This window comes from Diabrotica virgifera, chromosome 1, assembly GCF_917563875.1.
Source record: "Diabrotica virgifera virgifera chromosome 1, PGI_DIABVI_V3a".
In the NCBI taxonomy this organism is placed as follows: Eukaryota; Metazoa; Arthropoda; class Insecta; order Coleoptera; family Chrysomelidae; genus Diabrotica; species Diabrotica virgifera.
In genome coordinates this window covers 121,532,676-121,550,859 of record NC_065443.1, presented here as the reverse complement: position 1 = coordinate 121,550,859, position 18,184 = coordinate 121,532,676, and the positions used below count along the sequence as shown (strand labels likewise).

Here is an 18,184-nt window from a genome sequence, read left to right as displayed (position 1 = left end):
ATTAATAGTTTTCGATTTATTCGCTATCGAAAGTGTTAGTTTTATATCAAAAAAATCAATGCTTTTAATAAGTTTTCTGCTAATAACTCCAAAAGTTTTCGTTTTATCAAAACAACTTTACGTAACAAAAATGTACCTTTTAAAAAAATAAACAAAACCGTATTTTTTTAATTTTCTTTAAGACTAATAGTAATCGAGCTACACTTTATTATATGTTAGAGTTAGATCTTCTTCGTCAAATGATAAATATTGTAGTTTCAAAGTCAAAAAACGGGAAAACTATGCATTTTTCGAGGGTAACTTGTTGAAAGTAATTTAAAGTATTTAAAAATATCTATCGCTAGAAATAAAAAAAGTCTAGCTAAAAAATTAAGTGACTTATAATGAAAAGAATGTCAGTCCCTATTTTTTTCAGCGAAAAAGTGATCAGAAGCAACCTCCTAATCACCACCCTAATTTAAATTTGGTGATTGACATTATTTGATCTTCTTTATTCATGTATTATTAATAGATTCTAGAAGTTTGTCCGGCTTAGAATGATTAGTTAAAAAAAAGGAGTTAAATGCGAATAAGGAATTTTTGTAGTTTGGAAAAAATGGTTTTTCCTTCAGAACAGAAAGATTAGCATCAGAGATACGAAAAAATATTTAAATATGAAATTATAGCATATTTAATTCCCAAGAACTTGGTTTTCAAAACTTTTTCTACTGCACAAGCTGGGTGAGCTATTGACAACTAAAACTTGTAATAACATTCAAAAACCACTTTTACCAACCTTTTCAAAGTTACCTCTTTTTGCGACTGAGGATTTTAAAAAGATTTAATGTTAATAGACTTATAGATCTTTTAAAAACCTACAAAATTCTGTTTTACCAAACTTTCTAAGATAAAAATAAAAAGTTACGGTTAAAAAATCAATATATTTTTTTGAAAAAAAAAAAGGAGAAATTCAATTGGAAGCATAATAATGTTAGTTAGCGATGTTTTTAGTCATTGACTTTATTCATTCTTCTTTATTTATGTATTATTAATAGATGCTAGAAGTTTGACTGGCTTAGAATGATTAGTTTTAAAAAAACTGGAGTTAAAAGCGAATAACGAATTTTTGTAGTTTGGTAAAAAATGCCATTTTCTTCAGAATTGAAAGATTATATTCAGAGATAGGAAAAAATGTTTAAATATGAAATTGTAGGTTATTTAATTCTCAAGAACTTGGTTTGAAAAAAAAATTTCTACGGCAAAAATTGAGTGAATCGTAAATGAGTATTAGGCATCGAAAACATTGATTTTTTCGATATAAAACTAACACTTTCGATAGCGAATAAATCGAAAACTATTAATGATCTCAAAAAAATGTATAGGACATTTTTTGCTTATAATGAATATTTTTATCAACTTTTGTGGTCAAAATATAATAAAAAGTTTCCACCCTCGAGATGGGGTGGCAACCACCCCCATGGTGAAAGCGCCTTTCGGTATCATATAGATTTTGATCCTTGTACTATTCACTACTTATTCTCCAATTTTCAAGCAAATCGCTCCATTCTGTAAAAATTGCGAGGTGAAAAGCTTCGGTTCCTGGACTATAACTAGAGAATTTAAGTCATTCAACCATATATGTATTACATAATAATTAATTAAATTGCATCTGTTGCAAGCTTTTATTAAATTTAAATCGCTAGTTTGTAACCGCCATATTTCCTTCAATCTATTTTACAAAATGATTAAGTGCTAAACCGCTAAACGCCGTAAAAATGAGTGGCGCATACAATATTCCAGCTACAAAAGATCTGATATGAATATTACGTGGCGCGAAAATGTATTTTCATTTTGATGGAAAATAAAATTCTCGTTTTATTTTAAAATTTTTTCCATAATATTTGCTAAATTTGAAGTAAAACGCGCCACAAAAGAGTGACTTTGATACACTTTGAATTTTGAAGCTCTTTTGTGGCGCGCTTTACTTCAAATTTAGCAAATATTATGGAAAAATCTTTTATACTAAAACTAGAAATAGATTTAAAAAAATATTAGGATGGCCGGTAAATGAACTCGGATTGCCGATCAAATTTAACGTCGTAACCACTACAACTACATAATCCATTTCGTCGATAATGGTTAATTGGATTATACTTTTGTAGCTTGATAACTTCTAAACGGCTTAACTGATTTTGATCACTAAACATGAGTTTGAAACATATTGACAAGTATTATATAATGCATCCAAGGTCAAGTATGATAACTGAAAGTATTACAGGAATTATTGAGCTTGAAAACCCGGTTTTTCCCATAGGAAATGGATTTGATCATATTTATGAAGCCTATAACTTAAAAATTAGACTTTTCCCGGATATGAGTTATACATCGTTAGACGCGTCTAGAGTCCTTCTATAAACGCTCAGTTATTGGCGGAATTGGTAGGTTGAAATTTTGAGTAATTGTCGAAAAAGCAAAATTTTCAAAGTTTAGTTTTTTAGTTTTTCGGCTATACTGAGATGGATGCATGTCTGATCTTGGCCGCTCAGACCCCATTTGAAAGCTGAACTCACACTATTAATTTGGTGTATTTGCGGGTTTCCTGTCTCTTCTTTAAACGAAGATATATACCCCCAAAAATATGCCATTTTGTACCTACCAAGTCCTATAGCTGGCTTATGGGTGGTCAAAAGTCACAAACTATACCGGTTATGAATCGGCCCTGACCCCCTCTTGAAACACAGAAAAAAAATTCAGGTCGGTGTAACTTTTCCACACACATAAATAGACACATACAAACATTTCCCCCTTTTTAAATAGAAATTGAATAAAATTTCTCAATGGGACGAGCGGTAAAATCCACACCCTTTACCAAAATGGATGAGATATGGATAGGCGAGGCTTTTCCTATATTTTAAGATGAGATTTAGTCCCATTTTCAAATCAGTCAGATGTAGATAGAAAATCGAAAATTTCGTGTATATGTCGCATGCACGGGGGTTGTATGCCACCGGCGAGAACTGCCGTTCTCTGGGATATTGTTATACGGCATGGAGACGGACGTTGAAAATATCTTCCATTAATAAGTTGGAGGCCTTCGACATGTGGACCTTGCGAAGAATGTTCCGCATACCATGGACAGATAGGGTGAGAAACGAGGAAGTCTTAAATAGAGCAAATACTGAGAGAAAATTGCTCAACTTGATCAAAGCACGAAAAATTAGATACCTGGGCCATGTCCTGAGAATTGAAAAATACGCAATCCCTCAACTAATCATTCAAGGAAAGATTGAGGGTAAGAAAGTAGTAGGTCGTAAACAAATGTCGTGGCTGCGAAATATAAAGAACTGGACAAGCATAACTAACACTGGCGAACTTTTGGTAAAAAACACACGTCTGACCTTAACCTTCGGATGACCAAGCGGGGGAAATTGTGACCCCAGCGTATGTTTTTCTTTAATAAATCCAAAAGTATTTTCAATTCTTAACTCATTATTTTTTTACTTACTTTAATATCATTCTAGATATCCTCATATTTTGAAATAAAAAAAATTCCCTATATTTTACGAATAAAAAATATATTCTGAAGTTGATGTTTAGTAAAATATCGTCTATTATGTGTAATCCAAGTAGTTTTACGCTAATGACGTCGACTTTGCAAAGTAACAAGACACTTACTCAACATAAACACTACACATGACACTAATACTATTGTTGTGACTGGCTGAATGACATAAAGTCCGTGCCATAAAAAAAAATAAAACAATTTAAAAAAAACTTAATTTTTTTGTTAATTGTCATTTTTGACCTGGTCATTTCCTCCCCCCCCCCTTGTTCATCCGTGTAACAAAAAAAGGTTGGTCATCGGAAGGTTAAGATAATTCGGAAACATACTATAGGTGCACTGCACCATAAGAAGAAGAACATCACCATCAGGAATTATCCACGTGTTTCCTCCTGCAACTGAATGTAAAACAACAAATAAAATATTTTTCCACCTACCTCTACCGAAAGTATACCTTTCCGGACCTGATTGTAGGGAGCAAAGTTGTACTTTTCCTCCCTAGGGAGGAAAATATTTTTCCTCCCTAGGGAGGAAAAGTAAAAGTGACGTCATGGTATTTCATTCATGAAATATAACTTATTGACGCCCTGTACAATATCTATTTTCTATTACGTAAGTATCTATACATTTTAACGTTTATTTAAAAACACTCTGTATTTTGCAGAATGGTAAAAAACAGTAAATTGTTATTCTGCTTTAACAATGTTTACATTAATAATTTGACTTATATTTGACAGTTGACAGTTATATTGTACCTAATTGTTCGTTTTAGTTCTAATAAATTTTGTTGGTTAGTTACATAAATAAATTAAGTAAAAATGAAAAAATGACTTGTTATTTGAGGAAGGTGGAAAAACCATATGTATAACATGGGAGTAAAGTGCCTTTTCCTCCCTTGAATGATTACTGCCCTCCGCTACGCGTCGGGCAGTAAACTTCATTCTCGGGAGGAAAATTAGCACTTTCCTCCCTTGTTATACAAATAGCTATTTCCACCTACCTCTACCCAAAGTATACTTTTCCGGACCTGATTGTAGGGAGCAAAGTTGTACTTTTCCTCCCTAGGGAGGAAAATATTTTTCCTTCCTAGGGAGGAAAAGTAAAAGTGACGACATGAAATTTCATTCATGAAATATAACTTATTGACGCCCTGTACAATATCTATTTTCTATTACTTAAGTATCTATACATTTTAAAGTTTATTTATAAAACACCCTGTATTTTGTAGAATGGTAAAAAACAGAAAATTGTTATTTTGATTTAACAATGTTTACATTAATAATTTGACTTATATTTGACAGTTGACACTTATATTATACCTACTTGTTAGTTTTTGTTCTAATAAATTTTGTTGGCTAGTTACATAAATAAATGAAGTAAACATAAAAATTTGACTTGTTATTTGAGGAAGGTGGAAAAACCATATGTATAACATGGGAGTAAAGTGCCTTTTCCTCCCTTGAATGATTACTGTAAGTAAACTTCATTCTCGGGAGGAAAAGTAGCACTTTCCTCCCTTGTTATACAAATAGCTATTACCTTGTCGGAAATTATGCCTTTGTGCTATATTTTGATTCAAATAACCAAAACGAATCGATCAAAATATCTTTACTAATCTTAGGTATTTCCTAGACACCCTGTCCGGGGTAAATTATTAAAAAATACCAAGTCCAATCCCAGAAGAATAATTACTAATAATTAAACTTTAACAATAACATTTAATCAATGTTTACAAAATACTTAACTAAAAAGAAAAACATAATTTTAAAGCAAAGTCGTCTTTTAACACTATATTGTAAAGTCCCCTTTATTCTTATCTAAATAGTCATTAGTTTGAATTTTTAAATTATAAACACTGATACAATATGCAGCATCTTTTTACGGCAAAAGTAAAAAACCGGTAATCTGGAAAGAATCTGCAATATAAAATGAAGGCTCTGGAACCCAGGAATACATATCACATTCAGCGTTTCCAATCTCAAAGAGACGTCGAATTGAAAAAAAAACTACGATTAGAAGAAAATACAGGTATGCATTAAGTTTAACATATTTTGAATGGTTTTTATATATAATATTTTAACATTTTCAGTTTCGTCCATTATTTTATAAACGAAATTAAAATTTCTATTATTTGTATGATTTCCAACCAATATAAAAATATGTAGGTAGGTATGTATGGGATTTCTTTGGAAGACCTTACCACCTGGTATACAATATCTTTTTTTTCTTAATCCGTTCTGGATGTTGGCGACCATCATGGCTATATTGACTTTGTTTACCGCAGCACGGAACAGTTCAGTTATATTAATTCGTGTTATACTCCTTTCCCCCAATATTTTTTTACCATCTTGGTTTCTCATTACATGTCCCAGGTATTCTAATTTTGGTATATTATCGATTTAGGAATTAGTAATTCTTATCACCAAATGGTATTCTTTTTATCATTTTACCAAAATGTTTGTAGTTAATTCGTCCTAAATTCTGTATTTTTTTTTTAAATATTTTTATTCTTCTTCTAATTTGCTCGTTATTGTCTTTTAATTTCTCTTATTGATTCAACATTTTAAGGTTCTCTTTTGCTGCTTTGTTACCAGGCGGAAACAATTATTATTATCATCTTAAATATTTCTTATTACAGATTAAAAGTCACCTTATTTATTCTAATACAAATAATTATTCAACAACTATGCACAAAATTGTAATATTAGTGACTTGGTCCGGAAAAAATTCTTTTTTATATTAATAAATAAACACATTGAACTTTTGTAGTTTGTGTATTTATAATTTTCAGTACATAATTTTTAGGGAATATATTAATACATGTGTAATTTTAGATTCTAACTCAAAATGAAGATAATTTCTTCTTCGCTGTGTTTGTTGCTGGTGACAATATTTGCTATAACCAACGCCAAAGATAACAAACAGAAGACACAATCTTGGAAAGCTCCTCCAAATACGATACGATTCAAAAGATCACCAAAGCCAGATTGGGAAGTAAATCCTGGAGCTAACGGTGATGGAAATGGTAACACCAATGCTGGTATAGAAGTAAGAAATAACGGCAAAGATCACGACTTTCAGGCTGGATGGAGCAAAGTTGTCCATGGTCCCAATAGAGCTAAACCAACATGGCATGTAGGTGGTAGCTTTAGATTCCCACGATCACCAAAGCCAGATTGGGAAGTAAACCCTGGAGCTAACGGTGATGGAAATGGTAACACAAATGCTGGTGTAGAAGTTAGAAATAACGGCAAAGATCATAACTTCCAGGCTGGATGGAGCAAAGTTGTTCATGGACCCAATAGAGCCAAACCAACATGGCATGTAGGTGGTAGCTTCAGATTCTCACGATCCCCAAAGCCAGAATGGGAAGTAAATCCTGGAGCTAACGATGATGGAAATGGTAACACTAATGCTGGTGGAGAAGTCCCAAGGCCAGAATGGGAAGTAAATCCTGGAGCTAACGGTGATGGAAATGGTAACACTGATGCTGGTATAGAAGTAAGAAATAAGGGCAAAGATCATGGTTTCCAGGCTGGATGGGACATGCACATGCCATGGCTATATGGTATGTAGGTGGCACATGGAAGTTTTAAAATTGTAATAATTGTAATTGATAAAATGTATAATAATTACGTTAATTATAATTGAAATTATTTATTTTTTACATTTAAAATAATTTTTTTAAATTAAACCAAGGAGTTAAAAAATCCAAAGTAAAAAAATTGTAAAAAATTTAAAAGCTTATAGTTCAAGATAGCATTCATGTGGAACTGATTAAGAAAAGGGGAGAACAACTTAATATACAAATATATTATTTTATAAATGAAATGCGTCAAAAATAAGAAATGGCAATAGAATGGCGTGAAAGCCACATAGGCAGTACCCGTCCACAAAAAGAGAGATAAACATGTATGTAAGAACTACAAAGCAATATCATTAATTAATTAATACAATCTACAAATCTACAGTTGTGTCGATTTTTCTACTGAGAAGAATTCTGTATGTAGAAGAAATATGTAATAGATTACACTATGGTTTCCAACACGATTGGAACGATATGGAACGTAAACACGATTCCTTCAACCTCCACAAAAAGATCAAAGAAGCAGCAGGCATCTATAAATCAAAACGGCCGGGACACTTAACAGACGATCAAGGAAATCCAATAGTTGATATTGAAGAAACAAAAACAACATGGATGAACTATGTGACAACAACATTTGAAGACGATAGGAATGTCACCATCACACAAAATAAAAATGACGATACCGGACCACCTATTCTCGAAGCGGAAAAAGAAGTTGTTATAAACAACATTAAGGAGGGAAAAGCCGCAGGACCAGACGAGTTCTACTCAGAATTTTTGAAAATTATGGATAAAGACGAAGTAAAAAGACTTACCTTGACCTTCAACAAAATATACCAAAGTGGAAAAATACCCCAACAGTGGCTAAGATCCACTTTTATAACAATCCCTAAAAAACCCAATGCCAAAAAATGTGAAGATTATCGAATAATAAGCCTTATGAGCCATCTCCTGAAAACTTTTTTAAAAATTATACATAAAAGAATATATAAAAAGTGTGAAGAACACATGACAAACACACAATTCGGCTTCAGGGATGCATTGGGTACTCGAGAGGCACTTTTTGCAATACAAGTTCTCTTTCAAAGATGTAGAGACGTGAATTGTGATATATATGTGTGTTTTGTTGATTACCAGAAAGCGTTCGATAGAATAAAACATGACGAACTGATGAAAATATTAAATTCAATTGGTCTAGACAGCAGAGATCGCCGTATAATAAACAATATCTATTACGAACAAACTGCAGCTGTTAGAGTAGGGGATCAGTTAACAGACGACATAAAGATAAAAAGGGGTGTGCGACAGGGATGTATATTGTCCCCATTATTGTTCAATACATATTAAGAGCACATTATGAACCTAGCGCTAACGGACATAGACGAGGGAATACTTATAAACGGAGAACGATTGAACAACATAAGATACGCTGATGATACTGTCATTTTTGCAGACAGTCTTGAAGGTCTGCAGACACTTGTCTCCAGGGTCACAGAAGTAAGTAGCAGGTTTGGGCTTGATTTTAACATCAAAAAAACCAAATACATGGTTATAAGCAAAAATAGGATACCACCTGGTCAATTACTAGTTAACCAACAACCTATAACACAAATCACCAACTTTTGTTATTTGGGTGCAAACTTAAATGAACAGTGGGACTAATCGACGGAAATTAAGATAAGGATCGAGAAGGCAAGATCAGCCTTCGTCAAAATGAAAAAAATCTTTAACAGCCACGATATAAAATTGGAAATAAAAATTCGTTTACTAAAGTGCTACGTATTCTCCGTTCTTTTATATGGCGTGGAGTCATGGACCTTAACTGAAGCATCACTGAAGAGACTCGAAGCATTTGAGATGTGGTGCTATAGACGCATTTTGAGGATTTCCTGGATAGACAGAGTTACCAACGAAGAAGTTCTACATAGAATGGGTAAAGAGCGCGAACTAGTCGTAACCATAAAACGTCGCAAACTGGAATACCTGGGCCATGTAATGCGCAATGAACAACGATATGACCTACTTCGGACCATACTTCAAGGTAAAGTGCATGGGAAAAGAGGTCCAGGACGAAGAAGAATATCCTGGCTGCATAACCTGCGAAAATGGTTTAACTTAACCACTACCGGACTTTTCAGGGCAGAAGTCAACAAAGTCAGAATAGCCATGTTAGTGTCCAACATCCGTAACGGATAGGCACCATAAGAAGAAGAAGATGGCTTCCATGTCAGTAAATAGAGCGGATTACTACCTAGTGATGTTACTTAAATCAAAATGGCTTTCGAAATTTATATGTAATTAATATAGAGTAGACTGAATATTCAGAGATGAGATATAATATGAGGAAATATAACAAAATTTCAAAGTGCTTGAAGTTCTTCAAAGTGTTCTTCACATTTTCTTTCGATAATCCCATTTCTGTAAGGCCTATAATTGATAAACACTAAAATTAGTACAAAATAAGAACTAACTTAAAACCTATTTAAAACAGAGAGTTTTATAGAGTGATGAACGCGCTAACAACCGGTAAAATTACGCAAAAGATGGAAAACATAATACATTGCGAGACGACAAAAAGAGATGAAACTAGTGGAGGTCGAAATTATCGTTATCTTCTTCTCGTTGTCCTTATGCCCCATAAGAGCGTCGGACTTTATCGTTACAAAGGTATAAATAATTAACGTTAAGATTACATAGTTTCTCACCTTTAGACGTCTGTGACAGCAGTATTTTATAAAATTCTACTGCCACAGTGGTAGTTGTTGGCATATGCCGGATTTATACTCCATTGATCCATTGAGCCATTGCCACTGCTGCTGCCGCTGCCGGAAATATTGTCCGAAATACGATATCGACGCGAGTGAGGTGTTCACACCAGTTCCTCGCCAATGTCCTCACAACTCATTTATACCGCATTTACACTCAGTCCTATTGGACAGGGAATTGGGCAGGGAAGTAGGCAGCGTGAATGTGTAAATAGCTCACTCGCGCTGCTGCTGCTCATGCTACTGGCCTTACACGGCTCTCCCTCAAAAGTCGGTTTTCGAGATGGAAGTCAAAGGACTGGCAGCGCGAGCGCGAGTAAGCATTCACATTCAACTACTCACTACTCTCTCTCTCACTTGCCGCCGGAAATGCGGCAAGTGAGTAAGGGAGCAAGACGATGCTGTCGTCACATTTCATTCTTGAGTCGTTCGGTAAATGAGTGAGCTACTTACACATTGACGCTGCCCACTTCCCTGCCCAATTCCCTGTCCAACAGGACTGAGTGTAAATGCGGTAATACTCATCTGATACGTCTAAAGGTGGGAAACTATGTAATGTAATGTTAATTTATACGTTTGTTTTTAACGATAATTTGCACCAGTACCATTGTATAACTAGACCAATTGTGTAGATAAACAATGCCACTACTGTTTCATCTCTTTTTGTTTCGCAATGGTTTATGTTTTCCATCTTTTGCGTTATTTTGCCGGTTATTAGTAGTGATAAGCGCGCTAATAACCGGGATAATAACTCAAAAATGTAAAACATATTAAGTTGTGAGATAAAAAGACATGAAACTAGTGAAGATGGGAGATTTAGGGATAAGAACCTATACACTTGCATTCTATCTATTGTTTCCCATCTTTAGACGTATCAGAGGAGTATGTCAACTAAAACTGTCACTGTCACAGTAGTAGTTGCCAAACTCGTCCGATACGTCTAAAGGTGGGAAACAATAAATATAATGTCAATGTATAGGTTTTTATCGCTAAATCTTCCGCTCCTAAAAACCACCTCCACTAGTCTCATTCCTTTTTATCTCACAACTTAATATGTTTTTCATCTTTTGCGTTATTCTGCCGGTTATAAGTTCGCTTATCACTTTATATACATAATTAGCATTGCATTACAAAAATAATCATAGCAATATCAATAATCTTTTTCTTCTTCGTCAAAAATTGTCTATCCACTTCTAAATTGTAGGTCTCTCGCAATTGCTTTTATCTTTCTCTATCTTGCACCAATCTAATCCACTGTTCCTTCACTACTCTTATGTCATCTACCCATCTCTTTTGAGGTCTTTTCATGCTTCTTGTCGTCGTCCTTTGTCTTCATTCCAGGAAGAAAGTACTTACGATGCCCACGAATGCTTGTAGCAGATGTAACCTTTTAAGATGAATGGGCTACCACCGACCCAACTATTATAAACGAGCGTGTAAAAAGCAAGCTGTGCAGTTAGCCAAGACCTACTCCGGATTGTATTGCTACACGAAAAAGAAAGAGGATGAAGAAGTTCTGTCGAGTGAGACACTTCAGTTATTTTAGGAGATTATTGTGGTTAATAAATATGTCCTCAAAGTAGTAGTTAGCCACGTTCATGTTTAAATAGAAGCACTTCGATTCTAGCGCAATCGTTAGTAGAGGAAATATGTTTTGAAGGTAGGAATTCTGTCTGTTCGGTATTCTCTAATGTTTTGCTTCGTTTAGACTTAGACAGTGACCTGTCAAATTGTTTACCTTCAATATCAATTAAATTGTAAATTAAATTAGATCTAGGATGGAGCAGACCAGAGCCGCTTTTAGAAGTATGTCCAATATATTGTGTAACAGAGACCTAAAATAGGCAATCATGATCCGCCTACTTCACTGCTATGTGTTCTTGGTCTTACTTTATGGTGTTAAGTCTTGGATTGTGAATAAAATCGATATAAATCTCCTTGATTAGATTACTACAAAAGGGGATACTAAAAAATGCAACAACTATAGAGGAGTAACACTGAAATATTGACAGCACTAATCAGACAAAAACTCTCAAAATACATTGAAACTAAAATAGGAGACTACCAGCACGGATTTAGAGAGGGAAGGTCAACAATAGACGCAGTTCACATAATCACATAGTCAATTGAGAAATGTTACGAACATGATATCGACTTACACATCCTTTTCATAGATTTCAAGCCAGCCTTTGACAGCTTAACAAGACCCGACCTAATAGAAGACATGAAAAACCTAGATATACCAATGAAACATATAACACTTAAAAGGACAACGGAAGGATCGACTGCAGCAATAATTACAGATAACGGTATCACCAAAAATATAGAAATAGCAAGTGGAGTACGACAAGGTGATTCTCTATCAACGTCATTATTTCATGTCTCAATAGAAGGAACAATAAGAGCTACAGAAATAAAAGGCACAATTATAACACCGACGTCGCAACTTGTGGCGTCACAGCTTATTTTACTTCAAAATAGGCCCGAGTGATTACACAATTTTTGGGGCCCCCAAATATAATTTAATAATAACTTTTTTAAATGTATTAATTATATAAACGAAATATAGCTGCACCAGAAACTTAAATTTTTATTAACAATAAATAAAATTTATATTTAAACAATTAAACATTGCTTAAATATATAATATTATGTCATTTCCTTTTGTAAATAATTTGGTTCTTGAACCATAAAAGAATAGATCGTTCTTAGACAAAAATTTAATGGTTGCTATTATTCGTTGAAGACCGTTTCTCCAATTTTCCTTTTCTTCTAAATAACTTTTTTCCATTAATGTTACAATTTGTCCTGCTGTACTACTTCTCTTGACTAACGTACCAATTGATGAAAAATGTTCAGGATATCGCTCATGTTGAATACGTAACTGTCATATTGATATTTTTCCAGTCATTATACCCATCGAAAGAACCACTCGCGAAGAATTTTTCCCCCTTAGCTTTCGTTTTATAAAAAATCGCACTTTGCAAATGTCTGGTTTTATTATTATCCAATTGTCTAACACACTCACTAATTTTATCAATATTTTGATTCTGTCTATTATTTATAAAATATTGTTGAAATTCCAGATTTAAATGTTTTGGTCAATCCCCTATATCGACAGGAAAAGGGATATTGACATTGTCGTTTTCTATAGGAGATGACGGAGATGTACTTGTGCCAGGATAAATGGCTTGAAAATCAACAGTGGAGTCATCATTTATCATTTACTGCTTGTAAAATGAAAACATTTTGAAAGATTATTTTGTTATATTATGTAACAATAAAAATAATTTTGTGATCTTTCCGGGCCCCATTAAAATGCGGGCCCGAGGCAGGTGCCTCACGGGCCTAGTGGTAAAATAGGACCTGTGTGGCGTATGCTGACGACATAGCATTAATTATCAGAAACTTGAAGAGTTTAAAGGAAGAATTTACGAAGTTATGCAAGGAAGCATCCAAACGGGGTTTAGAAATAAATCAAAACAAAACAAAATACCTAATATGCTCAAGAAAAAATCCAGTTAATGTGACAAGTTTAAATATTGGTGAATATGAGTTTGAAAAGGTAGAACACTTTAAATATCTTTTAGTCTCAGTTAATGGACCTAATGATAGAAGCATCGTAATCAGTTAAAGAATCCAGACAGGAAACAGAGCCTACTGGAAATACAATAACTTCCTCAAAGACAAGAAGCTTACTCAGAATACTAAACTGAAAATTTACAAATCAGCAATTATACCAGTAATCACATATGGTGCTGAAGTAATGTGTCTGACCCAGAAAGAGGAAGAAAGATTAAGGATCCTAGAGAGGAAAATAATTCCGAGGATAGCAGGCCCACTAAACTTAAGTAATAGTGAATTTAGAAAACTCATGAATCACGAAGTAAGAGGACTTCTGAAAGGAGAAGACATCGTCAGATTTATCAAGGCACATATACTCAGAGGGATGGGACATATAGAAAGGAGAAATCCAGAAGCCGTCATCAAGAAAATTTCCAAATAGAGACCTGTATAAGACAGACCACGAGGAAGACCCAAAACTAGATGGGAGAACCAGATAATCGAGGACCTTAAGAAGATGGGAGTCAGAGAATGGGTAACCATAAGCAAAAACAGGAACGAATTGAGAAAAATTGTAAAAGATGCCAAGTCACACAACCAATTGTAAAACCAAGATGTTAATGCGGATTAATTCACCGCGGCAAACGAATCGGAAGAGCCCAAAGAGTGCGGCAATCACTCCGCTAGGAGTGTGGATGCCATGATAAAATCTTCTTGAGGTTGAGGCTTTTGAAATTTGGTGCTATAGAAGAATTTTAAAAGTTTCTTGGGTGGAGAAGATTCGAAACTCCACCATACTAGAACGTCTTAGCAAGACTACTGAGATTACAAAAGCACTCGGAAGAGAAAGCTGGAGTATTTCGAATATGTAATGCGAGGTTCCAAATATAGGTCGCTACAAAATATGCAAAGGAAAATAGCAGGCAAATGCAGTCTAGTACGAAAGAGAACCTAATGGTTGAAGAACTTGCGAGATTGGTATGGTATTGATACAAGCATGCTGTTTAGGGTGGCAGTGAAGAAAATTAAGATAAAAACCTTATTTTGTAAAAGGTATATGTATTTAAAATCCCTAAAAATGGCTGTCTCACCACAAAACAATTCGAAATCAATATTCCATCATCAGTGTTATCAACTAAAAATTAAGATAGCTATGATGGCAACCCACGTTCTGAAAGAACATGACGTGAAGAAAAAGTGACCAGTCGTCTGTTTATCAAAACTTTTATTTCCTCTTTCGGATTGCTGATCGGAAAGTGGCTCTATCTTTGACGTCGATTACGAGGTGGATATCATGTTTCTCTGACATGGGTAGAGCTGGGTAGATCAAAAGCTGGGTTTTCTTCCTGTTGAGCTCAGTAGAACTTTCTTTTCAGCCAGCTCGAGAGTTAGTAGATAAATGTTATTGGACTACGCCCATGTCTTCGAGCGGGGATCTGTATTTCTCATTTAAAAATGTAATCATTAAGCATCAACCTAGTATCACAATAGCTATAATATTTATAAATTAGGTTATGTAATTTAAGGGTCATTTGAACTTGTTCTGTAGCTATTTTCAATTACTAGATGTATTCCTGTTTTTCACTGGAGATCGTCTGATAAGATGTAAAAAGTTCTGAATCTGTACAAATCCATTATGGACATTTTTTATAAAAATTTATTAAAATTTTATATTCTTTTTCATTAGAATTGTTTACTTCATAAAACATTTTTCGTAACTATGGTCTTTAACACCATGTTGGTTTTGTTTTATTTTTCGTATTTTGTTATTTCACCTATTTTTTTTTTCGTTCTATGGTCTATATAAAAATACACAAAATATTTTATAGAAAAAAATTTAATTTTATTTCATACAAAAAATAAATAATAGCTATAATAAATACCAATAAATAAATATAATTTTAAAACTTCCAACTACCACCTACATGCCATGTTGGTTTAGCTCTGTTGGGTCCATGAACAACTTTGTTCCATCCAGCCTGGAAGTCATGATCTTTGCCCTTATTTCTTACTTCTACACCAGCATTTGTATTACCATTTCCATCACCGTTTGCTCCAGGTTGTACTTCCCAATCTGGTTTTGGTGATCTCTTGAATCTAAAGCTACCACCTACATGCCATGTTGGTTTAGCTCTGTTGGGTCCATGGGCAACTTTGTTCCATCCAGCCTGGAAGTCATGATCTTTGCCCTTATTTCTTACTTCTACACCGGCATTAGTGTTACCATTTCCATCACCGTTTGCTCCAGGTTGTACTTCCCAATCTGGTTTTGGTGATCTCTTGAATCTGAAACTACCACCTACATGCCATGTTGGTTTAGCTCTGTTGGGTCCATGGACAACTTTGTTCCATCCAGCCTCAAAGTCATGATCTTTACCCTTATTTCTTACTTCTACACCAGCGTTAGTGTTACCATTACCATCACCGTTTGCTCCAGGTTGTACTTCCCAATCTGGTTTTGGCGATCTCTTGAATCTGAAGCTACCACCTACATGCCATGTGGGTTTAGCTCTATTGGGTCCATGGACAACTTTGTTCCATCCAGCCTGGAAGTCATGATCTTTGCCCTTATTTCTTACTTCTACACCAGCGTTAGTATTACCATTACCATCACCGTTTGCTCCAGGTTGTACTTCCCAATCTGGTTTTGGTGATCTCTTGAATCTGAAGCTACCACCTACATGCCATGTTGGCTTAGCTCTGTTGGGTCCATGGACAACTTTGTTCCATCCAGCCTGAAAGTCATGATCTTTGCCCTTATTTCTTACTTCTACACCAGCGTTAGTGTTACCATTACCATCACCGTTTGCTCCAGGTTGTACTTCCCAATCTGGTTTTGGTGATCTCTTGAATCTGAAGCTACCACCTACATGCCATGTCGGTTTAGCTCTATTGGGTCCATGGACAACTTTGTTCCATCCAGCCTGAAAGTCATGATCTTTGCCCTTATTTCTTACTTCTACACCAGCGTTAGTGTTACCATTTCCATCACCGTTTGCTCCAGGTTGTACTTCCCAATCTGGTTTTGGTGATCTCTTGAATCTGAAGCTACCACCTACATGCCATGTCGGTTTAGCTCTATTGGGTCCATGGACAACTTTGTTCCATCCAGCCTGAAAGTCATGATCTTTGCCCTTATTTCTTACTTCTACACCAGCGTTAGTATTACCATTTCCATCACCGTTTGCTCCAGGTTGTACTTCCCAATCTGGTTTTGGCGATCTTTTAAATCGTATAGTACCACCAACATGCCAAGTTGGCTTTCCTTTGTTAGGTCCATGGACAACCTTGTTCCAGCCAGCTTCAAAATCGTGATTCTCACCATTTTTCTTTACTTCTACACCTGCATTAACATTTTTGCCATCACCGCTGACATCTGGATGTACTTCCCAAGGTTGTGGCTTCTTTTTGTCACCTGTAGCGTTTGTTACCGCTACTATTGCTATCAGCAATAAGCACAATGAAGTAACAGTAAATTTCATGTCGAATTAGAACCTGAAAAAAAAATGGATATTTGTAAGAGATTATAAATATATAGAGAGCTAAAAATATAATATATTTACAAATTTATGTCACAAAGCGGCTTTTAAAATCTGAATTTGTCTGAAGATGTTAAAAGTTGTTATTCGAAATAATTATAGTCTGAATATATTGGTCTGACAATTACCTACAGCAACGTTAAAATTTTATGCCTTCAAAAATCCGTAGATAATAATAAATGACAAAAAACTGCGAATTGGTGGAAAGGAATATGCATGTAAATATCAAAAAATCTGAAAATTTTGAAAATATTATTAAAGTATTTTATATTGACCAGACAATGTAAAAATCTACTGCAAAAATATTTGAGAGTATAAAGTTAGAGTTGAAGATAGGTAACTAGAGAATAAAAATATCTGCACGAACAACAAAACAACTTTTTGGTCGCTAATGGGGAGACAGAAAACAGAATTAGATTAGGTAATCCAGCCATGTTGTTCTTTTCTTGAACTCATATAGAAGATATAGAAAAAACATGGTAACAACGCAAAATAATTAAAAATTATATCAATATGTTTTCACAAAGGAAACAAAAATAGGTAACAAAGAGATGAAAAGAATTGTAGGAATCGGATTCATAAACTAATAGACACAAATATTATAAAAAAAATCATTAAGAAAAACGTTTAAAACTAAATCAAAATTTACTACATACCTTTATTTTATTCGATTAAGTACTAATTATTGTAATATCTTTGTCTTAGATGTCTTCAGTTAAACACGTTAAAGGTGATTTGTATTCCTAGCACCAACGCTTGCATCTTATAGTGCAGATATGTCGAAATCACTGGTACTTTACATTTACCGCAAAATATGTAGTATCAATGTTTATGTTTGATTTTGCAAACTAATTACTATTGAGATAAGAAACGGGACTTTACTGCATAGTATTTGGAGACGGTTTTATTGTAAATTTTATGTTTTTCTAATAATAATATTTTCTTACGAATTATGTTAATTTATTGTATTGTAATGAAAACTATAATAATTTGTAAATATTATATAGGGATTCTCTGTCGGTGGTTTTTAGTTTACTGTCAGTAGTTTTTCTAAGAACAAAGAAAGTTCAATGAGAATTTTATATTTTATCTTCCTCTTCTCCTTTAGCCCATTTCTATCCAACTTTGGACATAGGCCTTCTCTAAATCTTTCCATTTCCGTCTGTCCTTGGCTGCGCTCTTCCAG

General features: G+C 34.3%; 2 protein-coding genes across 6 annotated transcripts; one reads left to right on the top strand and one right to left on the bottom strand.

Moving 5' to 3' along the window:
• The first annotated feature begins 5,426 nt into the window (after window positions 1-5,426).
• On the top strand, window positions 5,427-7,220 carry LOC114324364 (acaloleptin A-like). The gene is made up of 2 exons (XM_028272173.2): window positions 5,427-5,569; window positions 6,376-7,220. The coding sequence occupies exon 2, from the start codon at window positions 6,389-6,391 to the stop codon at window positions 7,115-7,117; it is 729 nt and encodes a 242-aa protein (XP_028127974.1). The 5' UTR covers window positions 5,427-5,569; window positions 6,376-6,388; the 3' UTR covers window positions 7,118-7,220.
• An 8,060-nt stretch (window positions 7,221-15,280) lies between these two features.
• Window positions 15,281-17,823, bottom strand: LOC114324365 (acaloleptin A). Of its 5 annotated transcripts, none has more exons than XM_050643847.1 (3): window positions 17,655-17,823; window positions 15,759-16,954; window positions 15,281-15,569 (listed from the first exon to the last, which is right to left on the bottom strand). In XM_050643847.1, the coding sequence occupies exons 2-3, from the start codon at window positions 16,939-16,941 to the stop codon at window positions 15,361-15,363; spliced, it is 1,392 nt and encodes a 463-aa protein (XP_050499804.1). In that variant the 5' UTR covers window positions 16,942-16,954; window positions 17,655-17,823; the 3' UTR covers window positions 15,281-15,360. The 5 variants fall into 5 exon arrangements, with proteins under 5 accessions (XP_050499804.1, XP_050499815.1, XP_050499826.1 ...); XM_050643858.1 differs by having other exon boundaries at window positions 15,281-15,758; window positions 15,948-16,954; XM_050643869.1 differs by having other exon boundaries at window positions 15,281-15,896; window positions 16,086-16,954.
• Window positions 17,824-18,184: the final 361 nt, after the last annotated feature.